This window comes from Dendrobates tinctorius, unplaced genomic scaffold, assembly GCF_039654945.1.
Source record: "Dendrobates tinctorius isolate UK_male_01 unplaced genomic scaffold, ASM3965494v1 ptg000064l, whole genome shotgun sequence".
Classification (NCBI taxonomy): domain Eukaryota; kingdom Metazoa; phylum Chordata; class Amphibia; order Anura; family Dendrobatidae; genus Dendrobates; species Dendrobates tinctorius.
Genome location: NW_027361732.1, coordinates 2,111,920 through 2,130,645, shown reverse-complemented (window position 1 = coordinate 2,130,645; position 18,726 = coordinate 2,111,920). Strand labels below are relative to the sequence as shown.

Sequence of the window (18,726 nt, the reverse complement as noted above, 5' to 3'; positions counted from 1 at the left end):
GTCAGGAATGCTTCCAGGGGCGATCCCCATGATGTCCCCATGTCATTTGAGCAGTGTTTCCATCATTTTCAGATGTTTTTACATCTTAATAGGACCCCCGGGGGGATCGTAGTGAAAATGCTCGGGTCTCCTATAGACTTAAGGCCTCTTTACATTTAGCGATGCACCAGCGATCACGACCACGATACGACCCGGTCAGGATCGCTGGTGCATCGCTAAATGGTCGCTAGTGAGCTGCCACACAGGCAGATCTCACAGCAATGCAGCAGCGATACAGCGGCCGTTACTTACCTTTCAGACGTGGCGATCCTGACGTCCTCCCGTCCGTGTCCACGCGTCGCTCGTCAGCACCAGCAGGAAGAGCCCGACGAGAAATGGAGCTGCGTGATCTCGCACGATCAGCGATGGACAGCGGGGGAGCCGGTCGGAGGTAAGTATCACACATAGCGATATCGCTAGCGATATCGCTGCTGTGTCACCAAATCGGTGATGCTTTAGCGATATTGTTAGCGATATCGCTATGTGTAAAAACCCCCTTTACATTGGGCTTGTTGTTCTGTCCGAGTATTCCAATTTGCTTGACCTGAGCAATGAGCACCCGAGCATTTTAGTGCTTGCCCATCACTACTGACAACATGTCTCCGATTTTCCGAGCACTAAATTTTGTATTTGTTTTCAGAAAATGAGAAATGGTCAAAATAACAAAAAATGCATGTGTGGCGCCCCTGAGGCTCAGTCGCCACAGAGGTACTGCACCTCCTCCTGAGGTGTGGTGCCCCACCATCCAGGTAAGTTGGAGGCTCCTGACCATGCTCCAACACTCGCACCCCACACAACAGAGTAGTTCAGCAAAGCCACATTGCGGCTCCTTGCTTAGAGAGTAGCAGAGCACCTTTGGTGGTTCCCTGCTTGGAACACGAAACGTCCTGGGTGGCTGGTGGAGTTCAGAATACATAAAAGAGCGGGAAGGTTTAGGATTACAGGTCAGTCTGGGGAGGAAGCCACTCAGAGAGTAGTGAGGAAAGAAGATCCCTGAGAGAGGGATGGAGGAAGGAGGTGCTGCAGCAGACCTCAGTGACCTGGGTCTGCTGGCACGGGAAAGGATAGAAGGAGAAAGACATTGAACTGAAACCTGATCTTCCATAAGAGAGAAAGATTAGTACGGAACGAAGGAGTAAAAGGGAACAGAGAGGACGTGGGTTAGGAGAGAACCCTGCCTAGTAGTTCTAAGCGCAAGGCCGGGGCCCGGTCCCCGAGGTTGTATGGATGCTAATGGTCCTGCAGCAGACATCAGTGGAGTAGTGGGCTGTAAATGCACTATTCCCATCTAAGACTTGGGGGCACAACAGCAACTTGGATAGAGAGCCGGGACTCAGGAGTAAGGAGTCCCCGAAGCAGGCTACAGCTGTCTGCTGTACAAGTAGAGTTCTTGGAAACATCTGTCAGGAGGCACTCCAGTGTAACTCAGTACTGGGAGTACTTCACACTTAAAGACGGTATAAGAGGAGATGTTCAGAAAGGTACATGTTGGCAGAGCGTTGGAAGGGAGCACTCCATCGGACCGGGAGGTTGGTTGAGCCTCTGCCCGGAGGACACAGTATGGAGGCAGGCACCTGTGTGTACTACAGACTGTGAGTAAAGCTTTGGAACTACAAGCCCTGGTGTCCTCCATTGATTCTTGCGCCAACACACCCAGCACTGCTACACCTGGGTACCAGCTACTACACCGCTTGTGCCTCTCCTCTACCCTACATCTACACTGCCCTGGGGCTACAACTTCACCTGTGGGGAGCTTCACCATCTTGGCTGCAACATACCACCAACCCCAGAGGATCTGCACGCAGCGTCGGCCTAACATCTCAATTGCCGAACACCACAGGTGGCGTCACGAACTATTCCATTAACTACATTCCACCATTTCAATTCCCCCATTACTTGGGCGCCCAGGGCCACGGTCCGGGTCACCACTGCTGTGACACATCCCGCCGACACCGGCCCGGTACCGAGTACCCCACGGCCCTGGGAGGGCGACCCAAACGCAGTGATCGCAGACCTCAAATAATGCTAAGAAAACAAGTTCATAATCATTTAGAAACAACAATACTAATGTTTTAACTCAGGAAGAGATCAGAAATCAATATTTTGTGGAATAACCATGATTTTTAATCATAACTTTCATGCATCTTGGCACGCTTTCCACTAGTCTTTCACACTGCTTTTGGGTGACCTTATGCCACTCCTGGTACAAAAATTTAAGCAGTTCTTTGTTTGATGGCTTGTGACTATCTATCTTCCTCTTGATTACATTCCAGAGGTTTTCAATGGGGTTCAGGTCTGGAGATTGGGCTAGCCATGACAGGCATTTGATGTGGTGGTCCTTCTTCCACATATTGATTAACCTAGCAGTGTGGCATGGCGCATTATCCTTTTGGAAAAAACAGTCCTCAGAGTTGGAGAACATTGCCTGAGCAGAAGGAATCAACTGTTTTTCCAGGATAACCTTGTATGTGGCTTGATGCATACATCTTTTGCAAAGATTAACCTGCCCAATTCCAGCCTTGCTGAAGCATCCCCAGATCATCACCGATCCTCCACCAAATTTCACAGGGGTGAAAGACACTGTGGCTTGTACGCCTCTGCAGGTCTCCGTCTAACCATTAGATGACCAGGTGTTAGGTAAAGCTGAAAATTAGACTCATTAGAGAAGATTACCTTACTCCAGGCCTCTATGGTCCAATCCTTATGGTCTTTGGCAAACTTCAGCCTGGCTCTCCTTTGCTTTTCATTGATGAAAGGCTTTTTTTCTATCTTTACATGCCTTGAGCCTTGCCTCTAGGAGCTAGAAATGAACTGTTCTTGCCATGCACTTCACCCAAGCTGCCATTTGCCATTTCTTTTGTAGGTCACTTGATGTCATCATGCGGTTGCTGAGTGACATTCGAATAAGATGATGGTCATCCCGGGCAGTGGAGAGTCGTTTTCGCCCTCTGCCGGTCTGTAGCTTTGTTGTCCCCAATGTCTGCTGCTTGACTTTCTTGTAATGGACTGTTGTCTTAGAAATTTTAACGATGGAGGCAACATGATGCTCACTGTATCCCTCTGCTAATAAAGCCAGAATTGAGCCCTTCTTTTCCTCATTCAATACTTTTCTTTTCAACTCCTTTGGCTTTGTTAAAAGTTGTTTTTTCATTCCTATTACGTTTGGGATATTACTAGCACTTGTTTTGCCATCCAGCTTTTTCTATTGCAAGATGATTGTGAACACCACAGCAGGGTTTTTATACTTTCCTTTGTTAAACACTTAAACACCACAAGGTAACTCCAAGTCAATCACACTTCTGTGAACTCAACCTGTCCAGCTATGAAGCAACAATGATTGTGAATCAATTTTGCCTGCTGTTGTGCATATGGAAAAGACCACAAGTAGAAAAGATAAGCAATTAGCAAGACAACCCCTATAAAGGAGTGGTTCTGCAGGGGTTGACCACAGACCATTTCTCTGTTCTCATACTTTTTAGCTGTTGTTTTGGTCACTTTTCATTTTGTCATTGCTCTCACTCCTGGAGCTACAGTAAAAACCCACAAAAGTTGTTCAGGTAGTGCAGCTCTTCCAGGATGGAAAATCAAGGCAAGCTGTGGCAAGAAGGGCAGCTATATCTGTCAGCACAGTGTCCAGAGCATGGAGCAGATACCAGGAGACAGGCCAGTACACCAGAAGAAGTGGACGGTGCCATAGGAGGACAACAACGCAGCAGCAGGACTGCACCCTCCTCCTATGTGCAAGGAGGAACAGAAGGAGCAGTGCCAGAGCCCTGCAAAATTACATCCAAGAGGCCACTAACATCCATGTGCCTTCTCAAACTATCAGAAACAGGCTCCATGAGAGTAGTATGAGGGCCTGATGTCCACAAGTGGGTTTTGTGCTTACAGCCCAACACCCTTCAGGGAGATTGACATTTGTCAGAGAACACCAAGATTGTCAGATTCGAAATTGGCGGCCTCTGCTCTTCACGGATATGAGCAGGTTCACGCTGAGAACATATGACAGATGTGACAAAGTCTGGAGACGCCATGGAGAACATTCTGCTGCCTGCAACATCCTTCATTTGTAAACATGCAGAAAAAAGGAGTCTACAGTATATCCTCAAGTAAAAACATCATTATTTTATTAATAGATAACTCACAAATATATGAGTAGAAGAGATAGTAACAATTAAATGGCTAAGTGTCAGAAAGAGACCTAGGTGCAACACAAGTGCAGCGCTAGTGACAGCAGGAAGTTATAGTATATATATTGCCAGTGCAACTAAATTCAAGAGGCCCCAAAGACAAAAAATTAGCAGAGGTATAATAATCCCCTAGAGAGGTGTAGACATCACAATAATCCCTCGCTAATCAGTCATCAGCCCTCGGAAGAAGACCACGTGAAACGCACATCAGGGCGCAGCGTGAGGTTCTGTTGACAGCTATGGGTAAGGAATAAGTATGGGGTTATGACCTGATGACTGATTACCGAGGAAAAAAGGAAAGTGGAAAGGTTTTAATACAAGAGTTATGACTGTCTCACAAGGGTTGCCTTGACGTGGCAGGATGGCTTGTACATTCTTTTGATCAAAATTATGTTTACTAAATACCCTTATTATTACTACTTTCATGCATTTTTTTTGCAGTTTATTTTTTTATATTAGGATATTTGTGTTTTGAACCTTGTTTTTGGTTTTCTCTATGTATGCAATGCAGCGATTCCGGATGTGTTCAATGAGCACATCTGGAATCACCGCATGTACAGAAGGGGGCGGGGCTTTGGGCGGACCGGGATTTCCGCTCCGTCCAAAGTACAAGGAATGTGCTACGTGGAAACTCACCCTTACACATTGATGCCCTTTATTCCAGGGATATTGCTTGATACTCTGACTGTAATTTAGTAAGCTAACGGGTCCTCGAATATTATACTGTTTGTTATGGATCTTGATTTTTTTCAGCCCGTGTTGTGGACTATTTCAAGTGTTTTTAAATGCGTTCTCTGATAAAGAATTGCTTATTGTTTGGTGATCCCTGTTTTGTGTGCATATACTTTCCTTGCTAGTTGCTATCCGAACAAGAATATAAATGCAACACTTTTGTTTTTCCTCCCTTTTTTCAATAGCTGAACTCAAAGATCCTACACTTTTTCTATGTACACAAAGGCCTTTTTTCTCCAATATTGTTCACATATTTGTCTAAATCTCTAAATCTTTAGTGAGCACTTTTTTTTGCCGAGATCATCCATCCACTTCACAGGTGTGGAATATCAAGATGAATGGCACAACAATAGGCCTCGTCACGGCATCTCTGTGCATTCCAAAAATTGCGTCAATAAAATGCACCTGTGTTCTTTGTCCATAGCATACGCCTGCCCATAGCATAACCTCACCACCACCATGGGCCACTCGATTCACTACGTTGACATCAGCAAACCGCTGATTGACAGCTGGCTCTACAGTGCACTGTGCTTGGACGTGGTCACAGCTACGTCTCATTGTGTGCTTAGTGATAACTGAAGGTGCACCTCTATAACTGAAAGCCAGAGGCTGCAGGGAGGAATAACGTTAATTTCCGCCAAGTAGCTGGGTTCACAGTGCGGTGGCTGCACAGCTTTAGAACGCTATTAACCTGCAGACTAATTCCATATCTTCAGGATAATAATATTTGGGGACATGACAGGTTTCCTTTAATCTATTGCAGATATTCTATTTATATATATTATGAATTTTTATGTAGAAGTAGCACTCACCATTTCTGCATCTCTTGGCAGGAAAACCGCAGCAGCAAAAATGTATGCTTTTTTTTAATCGTGTTTTAGACATGCGACATGCAGATTTTTCTCTACTCATTTGTATGGGTGAAATCTGCAGCAAAAACTCTGAAAGAATTGACATTATGCAGATCTGCGCAAAATCTGCAAATCACAAACAAGCAACATGTGCATGAGATTTCAGGATTGTCATTCACTTTGTTGGAATCAGGAAACCTATCAGGTTTTGTAACAAATCTGCACAGAAAATAAAAATAACAAATCTGCAACGTGTGCACAGGCCCTTAAGGGCCCGTTACACATAGCAATATCGCTGTAACGTCACTGGTTTTGTGACGTTATAGCGATATTGCTAGCGATATCGCTACATGTGATTCTTACCTCCGACCGGCTCCCACGCTGATTATCGCTGATCGCGCAAGAACGTCCTGGACCATTTCTCGTCGGGGGCTTCCTGCTGGGGCTTTCTGCTGTGGCGACGAGCGACGCGTGGACGCGGGCGGGAGGACGTCAGGATCGCCGCGTCTGACAGGTAAGTAGCGACCCCCGACCCCTGCTATGTCGCTGGTGAGATCTGCCTGTTTGGCAGCTCACTAGCGACCACTTAGCGATGCACCAGCGATCCTGACCGGGTCATATCGTGGTCGGGATCGCTGGTGCATCGCTAAGGGTAACGGTACCCATAGAGTTTGTTGCTTGAGAGCTAACAGTGTAAATCAGATAAGTACATAGGATCAAGTAAACCACTTAAGCTGACCATAAATCTTAGATAGCTGTCGGCCCAGCGCTCGTGTTATGTATTTACTTGTGTTATGACAACTCTTCTTTGTGCCTGTCACCCAAACACATGCAATCTCAGATTAGCATGCATGAGCTTCAGAGTGGAGAGGGAAGAAAGCTGATTATTGCTATTCCCCAAAAAGAAACACACACCATGCACACTACGTATCTAGTTGGGTATAACCACTAATTTTCTGAACAGAAAAGTATTGACAATCTTCAGAATCAGCCACACAAGGAATGTCCCTTTGTCCGATAGCCAAAAAAATGTACTCAGTTTAAGGCCTTGTTCACACAACAGTATTTTCGGTCCAAGTTCTGTCTGTGAAAAAAACGGACAGCACTTGGAGTAAAGTTACTCAATGGCGCAGTGCAGATGAGGGGTTTTTTTTTCACTGACTGAATCTGAGCATGAAATAAATCGCAGTTTGTTCTTGAATTCAGACTAGTTTCTCCCGAAAATCGGGTGCCATACGGAGCCATAGTACAGCATCCGATTTTTACACATACATTGCAATTCTGTAACATAGCAAACTGTAAATGATGAATAGCTGCTGGATTGTACATGAATGTCATGAGAAAATAAATCGTCCCACTTTTCTGGATGAAATTTTTTCATACTGTTGTGTGACCCTGCCAATAGTAAAGTGTCATATGAAGTGGAGAAATATTATATTCATCTGAATCAACAATACAATTAACAGACATTACTGCATTGATAAACCTGCTGCACGGTTTCTTTCTCACTTGAAAGCAACCACTGTATATTGATATGGTGAGACATTATCCCTGAGCGCAGCCGTGCGCATCCATCCGTCATGTCTTTATAAATATATAGATGGGGGCTATACATTGCACTGCTAGGTAATGACAGGGCTAATCCATTATGTGTTTCGGCCCCTAATACTCCATACTTCTGGCCTGGCTTCTGGCATAAAATGCAGGTACATCAGAATGTACCAGCAATGTATTATCTATTTGTAGAACATGTTATGACATTTTCCTTTTTCTGTTATGAATTAGCCAGATCTTGATAAAACACATCCAGCGCCCATTGTTAATGGTTTGCTTTTATCAAGAAATATTAATAAAACTTTGGTGTGATACGAGGAAATTGGAAACTGCAAGGTGTGACTTCCTGAGTTGCTCATACTGTATCTGGGCGTGTATCCCAAGCTGTGTCATCAAAAGTAAGGGGAGACATTTTACTATTGTACTTGATATCTATCAATTGTGGTCCATGCAATGTATCACCCTAAAATCTTGCAAGTAACATGCACTTTGGAAAGGTTAAGTTCATACTTGATCAGAGCCTTTTTTTTCCAGTTAACATGATGGTCTCCTGAATGGAAACCAAACCATTATAGTGAAAGAGGTCCATTGAGCTTTTCTCACGATCCATTTTTGCATCTGTGGCAGATTTGGCATTTTATATTAAACTTTTTTACTTTCAGGCCATCAGAGTTAATGTCAGTTTCCCCCCCCCCGGTGGCCACTGGTGTAATTACATTGCTGCTGGGTTTGCTGATGTTTGTGGTGACCACTCCCACCTTCCTTCAAAAGGTCACCTGATGCATCAGCTGACTGTTGGTGATACAGGTCCTTTCTGGAGACCAACCAAAGCAGGAGCAGCTCTCTGGTGTGCAGCCAAGTCTGGTGTATTGGAGTCCTGTTGCTGTGCTATCTGTGGAGTGAAGTTTGCTGCTGTGCTTAAGCTAAGTGTTGTACATTTGTTACCTCGTTCCTTTTGTGTCTGTTCCCCTTCCTCTTTGTTTCTTATCGGTAGTGGCTAGGCTAGCGTCCTAAGCCGGCCAGTGCACTAGCAAAGCCAGTTTTAGGTGACAGTTTAGGGACGAAGTATCCTGACGTCGGCAGGGGTAAGTACCTGCATAGGGTGATAGGTGAGAGCAGGGACAGGCTCAGGTTGGAGCTCATGAGGTGACCGCCCCTAATTCCCTATTGTCAGGGTCTCCCTCTCCTTTATTCCATTGGCGTTGAGTTGCTGTATTTTTGGTTACCGACCAATCATTGGTTTGTGTCTCACTGGGCCAGACACTGCGTGACAGCTTTGTTTGTTTCCACCATAGGATGGATGTTTTTTACCATATATCTCTTCATATAATATGATTTGAAAAAAAAAGAATGCTAGTGTGAACTTAGCCTTAGCAAGATTGTCATAAAAAGTTTTACTACTATAGTAAGTGATATTGGATACTGCTGAGAAAGGAGCTGAGCTGCAGTTCTCTGCCAATGGGTGTCTGGAAGTGCTGCTACACAGGAGGACTGCCAAAGGAGGCATCTGCCGATTCATTTTTAGAACTGATAGGATTCCTAGAGATCAGGCCACAGCAATCAGTGTTATAGCATATTCGATCTTTATGTCTCAACATTAAATAATAGAAATACACCCTGTATGTTATATTGTAACTACAAGCATGTGGACACCCAACCATCACATCTATACAAGCATGTGTACACCCAACCATCACATCTAATCATGCATGTGGACACCCAACCATCACATCTAAACATGCATGTGGACACTCAACCATCACATCTATTCAACCATGTGAACACTCAACCATCACATCTATACAAGCATGTGGACACCCAACCATCACATCTACACAAGCATGTGAATACCCAACCATCACATCTATACAAGCATGTGGACACCCAACCATCACATCTATACAAGTTTGTCCTGTTCCAAATCCTTGGATGTTGTGCTCTAAGGAAGCCTATAAGGCAGGTCGGAGCATGAGAAGATTTAGTGATATATGAGTGACCAGACTTTTATGAATGGGGAATTTACCCCCTAATAATTTGGGTAAGACTCTACTTGTCCATAGAGTAAATCTAGAGCCACCGCAGAAACAGGTTTGTAGAGGAAGATGTGTGTTGACTCACCTGGGACTTGGACCTTTTTCACAATGTTTACATTTGTTCTTCAGCGTCTTTGTATATTCCTTTTCTTTCAAAAGTGTTTGTGTTAAGTAAAGTCATATGTTAGGATGGTAAGGAACATCGTAAGCTTATATATGGTATATAGTTATTTCAACTTACTCTGCTTGTCCCCTTATGTTGTGAGGTCAAGAAACTTTTCAAAGTGCTTTATGATCCATATAGTGCTGGACATTTGTTTATCTGACCACAACATTTATTGGGTCCTGCTGTCTCAATTTAGTTTGATTGAGTAACGAGAAGAGAGAGAGCAAAGAAAAAAAAAAAAAAAAAGGAGATCAAAGCCTTAGCCTCCTATATATTCAGACATAGCTTGGGGAAGGCATTTGTGCATGGGGCATTTATGCACATTTAATCGAAGTACATTTAATCAAAGTATGAGGCAGTTAGAACATGGCAGTTAGACAGAGCAGGAGACAGGTAAGACATTTATATACATCTACTCCCTGTACATTTGGATTACAACAAATATATACCCTATGCATTTGTGTAATTTATATCATGGCCCCTGCATTCACACACATTCACAACCTTGGCATTAACTCTCTACACGCCATCCATATTGGCCCCTCACTCCTTTCCTCTCCTATGTATAGCACTTACGCTCTTTTCACATTGCTACATAGCACAGATCGATTCAGTCTCACCATTTAACATCAGAGACGCTCTCACAAATCACTTAACCATCTGCTCACTCTTTCTATCCACCTTCTCCTAGTCAAAGGAGACATTGCTCCCCACCCTGGTCCCCCATGTTGTAGAAAGTCAAACCCCCAGCTGCTACACTCAGAAACCCCTCTAATCTTATTAATATTCCCTGCATGCCATCTGTCTCTCTTAATTGTGCCCTTTGGAATTCTCGCTCAGTGTGTAACAAACTCTCCTTCATCCATGACTTTTTCCTTTCTTATTCTCTTAACCTTCTGGCTCTTACTGAAACCTGGATCAAGCAGTCAGACACTACCGCTTCTGCTGCTCTTTCATATGGTGGACTACACTTCTCTCATACCCCAAGATCAGACAATAGAGCAGGTGGAGGCGTTGGTCTGCTCCTATCACCAAAATGTACCTTTCAGGTTATCCCTCAACTACCCTTCCCTTCTTTTGAGGTCCATGCCGTCAGACTCTACACCCACCCCCTTCTCCATGCGAGTGGCGGTGGTGTATCGTGCTCCCGGCCACTCCCATCAGTTCCTGGATCATTTTGCCACTTGGCTTCCACATTTTCTCTCCTGTGACATCCCTACCCTCATCATGGGCGATTTCAACATCCCCATTACTCTTCCCCTCTCCCCATCTGCTAGTCACCTTTTTTCTCTAACCTCCTCGTTTGGCCTTTCGCAGCTTACTAACGCATGAAGACGGAAACTCCCTCGACTTGGTCTTCTCTCGGCTTTGTACAGTGGATGATTTTTCAAAGTCCCCTCTCCTGCTCTCTGACCACAACCTTCTTTCATTCTCTATCAAGAACTGCCAGGCCGCTCAGGTCACCCCCACTGTCCATACTTATAGAAACATACAGGCCATTAACACCCAGAAACTTATGAAGAACTTGCAGTCTTCATTGGCCCCTATCTCCTTCCTCTCATGTCCTGATTCTGCATTGAAGCATTACAATGAAACACTTCAAAGTGCCCTGGATGAATTTGCTCCTCCTATAAATAGAACACCACAACGCAGACGGCGACAACCCTGGCACACCCTGCAAACACGTTTCCTGCAGCGGTGCTCCAGGTGCGCAGAACGTCTGTGGAGAAAATCCAATCTACACGAAGATTTCATCCATTATAAGTTTATGCTTAAAACATACAACACTGCCCTTCACCTCTCAAAACAAACCTATTTCAACACTCTCATCACCTCACTGTCCAATAACACTAAACATCTCTTTGACACTTTTCATTCTCTATCAACCCAAGAGTACAGGCCCCAACTACGGAGCTTTGAGCTGACGATCTGGCCAATTAGTTCAAAGAAAAAATTGACCAGATCCGACAGGAAATTATCTCCCAATCACCTCATACCATGCACTGTCCTCCCTCCCCCACTGCATCTAGCTCACTCTCTGATTTTGAACCAGTCACAGAAGAAGAAGTAAGCAGGCTCCTTGCATCTTCTCGCCCAACCACTTGCACCAGTGACCTATTTCCATCACATTTCCTCCAGTCCCTTTCCCCTGCTGTCACCACTCACCTAACTAAAATATTTAACCTCTCTCTCTCTTCTGGTATCTTTCCCTCCTCGTTTAAGCATGCCATCATACATCCACTACTTAAAAAAACATCCCTCGACCAAAACTGTGCCGATAACTATAGACCTGTCTCTCATCTTCCCTTCATCTCTAAACTCCTGGAACGCCTGGTCCACTCCCGTCTGATCCGCTATCTCTCTGATAACTCTCTTCTTGACCCTCTCCAATCTGGTTTCCGCTCTCTACACTCTACTGAAACTGCCCTCACTAAAGTCTCTAATGATCTACTAACAGCTAAATCTAACGGTCACTACTCCATGCTAATTCTCTTGGATCTCTCTGCAGCATTCGACATGGTGGATCATCAGCTCCTCCTCACTATGCTCCGCTCCATTGGCCTCAAGGACACCGTTCTCTCCTGGTTCTCCTCCTATCTCTCTGACCGCTCCTTTACTGTATCTTTTGCTGGCACATCCTCCTCTCATCTTCCCCTTACTGTTGGGGTTCCTCAAGGATCGGTTCTAGGCCCCCTCCTCTTCTCCTTGTACACTGCCCCTATTGGTCAAACAATCAGTGGATTTGGTTTCCAGTACCATCTCTATGCTGATGACACCCAATTATACGCTTCTTCTCCTGACATCACGCCAGCCTTTCTAGAAAACACCGGCGATTGTCTAAACGCTGTGTCTAACAACATGTCCTCACTATATCTGAAACTGAACCTGTCAAAGACTGAACTCCTTGTGTTTTCTCCCTCAACTAATGCACCTATATCTGACACTGCCATTTCCGTGTGTGGTTCCACTATTACTCCCCAGCAACATGCCCGCTGTCTTGGGGTCATACTTGACTCCGAGCTTTCATTCACCCCCCACATCCAATCACTGGCTCGCTCTTGTTATCTGCATCTCAAAAACATTTCTAGAATTCGACCTTTTCTTACCTTTGACTCTGCAAAAATTCTTACTGTTTCTCTTATTCATTCTCGTCTGGACTACTGTAACTCTCTTCTAATCGGTCTCCCTCTTACCAAACTTTCCCCCCTCCAATCTGTCTTGAATGCTGCAGGCAGGATCATATTCCTCACCAATCGTTACACCGATGCCTCTACCTTGTGCCAGTCCTTACACTGGCTACCCATCCACTCCAGAATCCAGTACAAAATTATTGCCCTCACCCACAAAGCACTCCATAGCTCAGCACCACCCTACATCTCCTCCCTTGTTTCAGTCTACCACCCTACCCGTGTCCTCCGTTCTGCTGATGACCTGAGGTTAGCATCCTCGATAATCAGAACCTCCTACTCCCGTCTCCAAGACTATACACATGCTGCGCCAATTCTTTGGAATGCGCTTCCCAGGTCAATAAGAGTAGTCCCAAATCCCTACAATTTTAAGCGTGCCCTGAAAACTCATTTATTCAGACAGGCCTACCACCTCAACACATTAACCTAACTATCCCTGTGTGGCACAGTCAAAAGTTTCACCATAACCAGGTTCCCCGTATCATTTTCCCACATGCTTTATGCATCTATTAGCCCTCTGTGTCCGTACGGTTACACACTTAACATTATGGCTGGTCCAAACAATCAGTGCAATTGTTACCACCCACCTTTCATGTCTCCCCTTTTTTCCTCATAGACTGTAATCTTGCGAGCAGGGCCCTCATTCCTCTTGGTATCTGTTATGATCTATGTGATTATTGTTATGCTGTAATGTCTATCGTCTGTACAAGTCCCCTCTGAAATGTAAAGTGCTGCGGAATATGTCGGTGCTATAGAAATAAAATTTATTATTATTATTATATGTGTCTCTATGATAACAACATAACTGTTAATACAAAGCGGTGGGATATTTTTAATGAAGACCATTTGCACAGTTGTTTTATTATTTCATTTTGTATTAGAAGAATTGGTGGTGAAGGTGGACCTAGCCATTATATCTATTCCTATTTGTAGTGATTTGAAAGTTAGACTTTGCTACAGCCAACCACAGTGTGTGAGGATAGAGCAATGCAACAGTAACAAATGACCAATCTGTGCACAGCAACACAATATATACATGTTTTTATTAACACTAGTCTACAGAATATAGAAAGTAATTTGTTTTACATTACCTGAGTAGCTTCTAAGCATCACTTTAATTTCCACTGTGACAAGTATGTGAAACAATAGACTTTTTTAAGGTCTTTGTTTTGTCTGTTTCCGTTTTGCCCAAATCACTTAAAGAGGTTATCCACTACTAGGACAACTCCTTCTAGATCTAAATATTTGGTCCTGATAAAATAAAAAAGCCTATACTTCCCTCCCGCGTCGGTGCCGTTCCAGTGATGTCGCACTCTCTCCCCGGGGTTCTCGTGCAGGTGTTGTGAAACGTGACCCTGGCGCCCAATCAGCGCTGGCGTCACTGTCCCCGCCTTCCGACATTTTGAGCATGAAATGAGAGTCATGGCTGCAGTTGTTCTCTGACTTCCTCTTCATGTTCAAAATGTCCCAAGGTGAAGGCAGTGACGCCAGCGCTGATTGGGCGCCGGGGTCACGTGTGTCAATACTGCACAAGAGCGCCGGGACCACGAGTACCGACACAGACGGAACGGGAGGCGAGTATAAGCTTTTTTATTTTAGTGGCCCAAAACTTTTAGATCAAGAAGGGGTTGTCCTGGTAGTGGACAACCCCTTTAAAGCAATTTTTCAAAATGTCAGAAACCAATATCTGCTATAAATCTGCGTACTAAATCTCTTACCTGGAAAACATTTTTAAAAAATTCTGTTTCCTGAAATAAAAACATAAATATCATCTAGAAATTATAACACATTTTTCCATTTACCCACTAGATATTATCAACACTTATGAAGATCATGAGAGAATGTTGGTACCAGAGTCCATCAGCGAGGCTTACTGCTTTGAGGATCAAGAAGACATTAAACAACCTGAACAATTCCCTGGAACAGAGGAAACAAGACTGTTAAAACCGGTGACCAACTTTGTGATTTGCACATTGTAAGATCTCAAGATTGACATGAAGCCAAAGGAGAATATTCTGGATATTTATAGTCGTTGATACGTTCCAGCCTACAAAGCACATCACCATCTGACTTGGATCCCATCCTATGCACCAGCAGAACTCATGGCATACAGAGCTGTGCTAGAATAACAGAATTAGCACCCTTACCGGCTATTAGGAAGCCGTGCCTTCTAGATCTTGTTGGGTATAAATATTCAGCAATATTGAATCTATATTTAACTCTTTACATGACCAATGTATGTATACTACTGAGCATCATAGCATCATACATAGTAAGAATGATTTGAGAAATTCACTGTGTACTTGTCCTTTCACACACCGCTGTAGAACAGCATGTTCTTAATGCCCTCATTACTTGCAAGGTAAAACAGCTTTGGGTGCACATACAAGGCCGGGAACTGTCCAGATTCTCGCGCACTGTAGCTTGCCATTCACTATTTTTTGAGTTGGCTGCCCTTCTCAGCATTCTGTAAGCACTATAACTGTTTAAAAGTCCAATCCCTCACTTCTCTGCATGCATTGACTCTGCCATTGTCCAAAGACTTGCTTGTCCCAAACTAAAAGCCCAACTCTGTTGTCTATAGGCAGAAGATCAGCTCTCACTTCCTGTTATCTATTTTGGTGTTTCTGCTGATAGACAGATTGCGCTCTACAAGAGGCTGTGGACTGCAAGTTAGACAAAAGGGTGGTACTTTGTGAACATCACGTTGAAGTGATTTACTGGTATTTATTTATGTTTTTGGAGGGGGAGGGGCAAAACAACATAAAGTATATATGAGGTGATTTGTAGATTGTCTATTTTACCCATCTATCAAATGAGATCCTTGTGTCCGAAAATACTATCACCATTTTTACCATTTTTTATTTTATTCTGTAGCTTTAATTACATTTATAATAAAGAATCCACTGTCCTTATGGATCTAATATATAGGCTAGTACTATTTTTCTGGTATCAAGCTCCATAAGATCCACCTTGTTTGCAGGAGATGAGCAAATCCTTAGAGCTCTGCAATGCTAAAATAGGCATACATTTTGCCTTCAGCTTCACCTGGTCCATCTACTAAGAGAAAAGGTTATGTATCATTCAACGATACATGTATATAATAATGTACACAATAAGGATTTTATAATATAGGCACATTATTTACTGCAATCTTTTATATCAACACGACTTATTGAAGGCGTTAGTTTCTTTTTTTTTATTTAATACATGCGTTCATGAAATACAAAGGAAAAAATAATTTTCGCAATTGGATTTATTTCAAGATTTGCACTGTTTGCCTTCTATATCTTCTGCGTTGCACATTCTATTGTTAGCTGCAGAAGGAAGTAACTGAGAATCCATCAGTGAGCTTGTTCTCATGGTCTGACAGGAGAGTTTGTAACTCTTTTCTTAGACTTTTTTCGAGCTCCTCACTGTTGATTTATGACCACGGGACTGATCAAAGTTGAATTTGCAGGGAATTGCTGAGCCTATAAAAGCCAAACAATGCAAATATGTAATATAATCATATTGCAAAAATGATTTTTAGCCCCAAATACTTGTATTTAAGTAAAAAAAAAAAATGTTCCCCTAGGTTGGTAAACCACCTCGACTTGTGGGAGGAGGGCAGAACTTAGTTGATTGCTTCCCTTCCTTCATTTAGCGATCTGTGGACGTCTTAGAACCAAGAAACCCACCAATGAAAACTTGATATTTATGAGATGTCAAAACTTTTTTGAGTTGTTTTCGGTTGTGTTACCTGTATACATTTTTGCTGATTGAAGTTTAAAATATATAGAATCATGTCTGATCTCTGCTTACATAGTAACTTTGCATCTGTATTAAACTCTTTCCATGACCAATGTAGGTATACTGCTACAATGTGTAATGTATTACCTCTAATTAAAATCCTCATGATTCTCAAGAATGGAGGAATTTTGAATTCTCTATTGCTCATTGTCTAGGTTACCGACCACCGCTGCAGTGTATCACCAGTGGCCAGTCTTCTAGGCAAGGAACGAAGCGCTCGGAGACTCTTTGCTATAGAGCTTGCAAGCGCTCCGCTGATGCAAAATTGCCTTATGTAAGGGCCAGTGGCGCAAGCATTTCACAAGTCTGAACTATCATTCAATCAAAAATGGCAAGCAGGAACCTGGGAGGTTGGGTAGCAGGGTGCTCCGAACAACAGAGATGGAACCAACCCTTTCCTCGGGATATTTGGCCTTCAGAAGTATTTGTTGTTACAACACAGGACTCATTTCTTTATTCCTTGTCGTCATTTAAATTCACTGATTACCCTGTATTCTGCTTAGAAGAAAAGCGATGTCAAATAATTGCTTCTAAATGCTGATATATTACTTCTATAAACGCTTCATTTGCCAAAAGAGATTAGGAAAATGCTAATTTCAGCTACTATTACATATATCTTTCTTGACAAGTATATTACTTTGCTAAAACTGTATCAGCTTCTGTTCACACTGGTGTTTAGTTTTCACTTTTCACAGATTTTTTTTATTGTTCAGTTGCTTCCTATATGCTAAATTAAGCAATTTTTTAAATAGTCTTCAGTAACATTTTACTAAATTTTGCTGCTGCAGTCGCAGACTGTACTCCCTTTTTCAAACTGAATGTTCTGAAAAAATAGGTTATGTAAATACTTTTATGTCCAAAAAGATGAAAGTATTCTGATACATACCTTTATCGGCTAACTAGAAAAAAAATATTGTTCTGGTTAACCAATAAAGGTATCACTCTTAGGCTATGTTCACACATTGCGTTTTTGATGGGGTTTTTTTTTTCAATGTAAATTAAAAGTTGCGTTTTACAGTACCAGTAAAGGATATAAGCGTTCTGAAATCGCATGCACACACATAGTTTTTTTCCTGACTGAATAGGAAAACTGATTAGGGATGGGCGAACCTGAACTGTAAAGTTCTGGACCCGTACCGAACATAAAGTGTTTGGTCACAAGGTCCCGAACATGGGTTTCCATGGGAAACCCGTATTACAGTTTGGGTCCAGGGCCTGTGAAGCAAAGCATAAAATTAATAATACACATTATAATTATACTTACCTGTCCAGCGACGCATCCTCCCATCCCGCTATCTTCCGGCCGCATCTGCTTCCGTGGCCGCTCGGCAGTCTTTGGCTTTTTCCGGCAGTGTTCGTGCGGTGACGTCAGGCTCAGGCCATGAACTGGGATGAACCCTGATGTCTCCACATGAACACTGCCGAGTGAAGTGAATACCGCCAGAAGTTAATGAGTGGCCCTGGAAACAGATGCGGCCGGGAGACAATGGGATGGGAGAACGTGTCGCTGGACAGGTAAGTACAATTATAATGTTTATTATTAATTTTATGTTTTTTTTACAGGCCCCCTGCCCCATCCCATATCTGTAAAGTCCAAGTTCGGGGTTCGGATGCAAATGTCACGGAATGACTGGCCCAGTGTGACACGACCCAACGATTGGTTGGTCACCAAACAACACAGCAACACAACACTGATGGAATAGGGGAGAGGGAGGGCCTGACAATAGCGAATTAGGGACGGTCACCTCCTGTACAACCTGAGCCTGTCCCTGAACTCACCTAACACCCTATGGAGGTCCATCCCCCTGCCGACGTCAGGATACCGCATCCCTAAGGCTAGTTTCACATTAGCGTTTACGGCCGCAGCGTCGGGCTGCGCACAGCCGCCGCTAAGCCCCGCCCCCTGCCGCGCCTCCGCCGGTAGCTCCGCCTACGGACGCATGACGCTGCATGCGTCCTGCATCCCCTATCTTTAGCACTGGGGACGCAGGCCGTGCGCAGTATGCGTTTGGCGGCGCATGCGTCCTTTTGATGCTGCGCCGAGCGCACCAAATTGCAACCTGTTGCTGGTCGGCGCAGCGTCAAAAGGACGCATGCGCCGCCAAACGCATACTGCGCACGGCCTGCATCCCCAGTGCAAAAGATAGGAGATGCATGCAGCGTCATGCGTCCGTAGGCGGA

General features: G+C 43.8%; 1 protein-coding gene across 2 annotated transcripts in view; it reads left to right on the top strand.

Annotated features, from left to right (window-relative positions):
* Positions 1-16,663, top strand: part of ACVRL1 (activin A receptor like type 1) — a 149,631-nt gene extending 132,968 nt beyond the window's left edge. For both annotated transcript variants that reach the window (XM_073580235.1, XM_073580236.1), the window contains exon 10: positions 14,563-16,663. In XM_073580235.1, the coding sequence (XP_073436336.1) occupies positions 14,563-14,697 (135 nt within the window). In that variant the 3' untranslated portion in view covers positions 14,698-16,663. The remainder of the gene's footprint in view (positions 1-14,562) is intronic.
* The last annotated feature ends 2,063 nt before the right edge of the window (positions 16,664-18,726 follow it).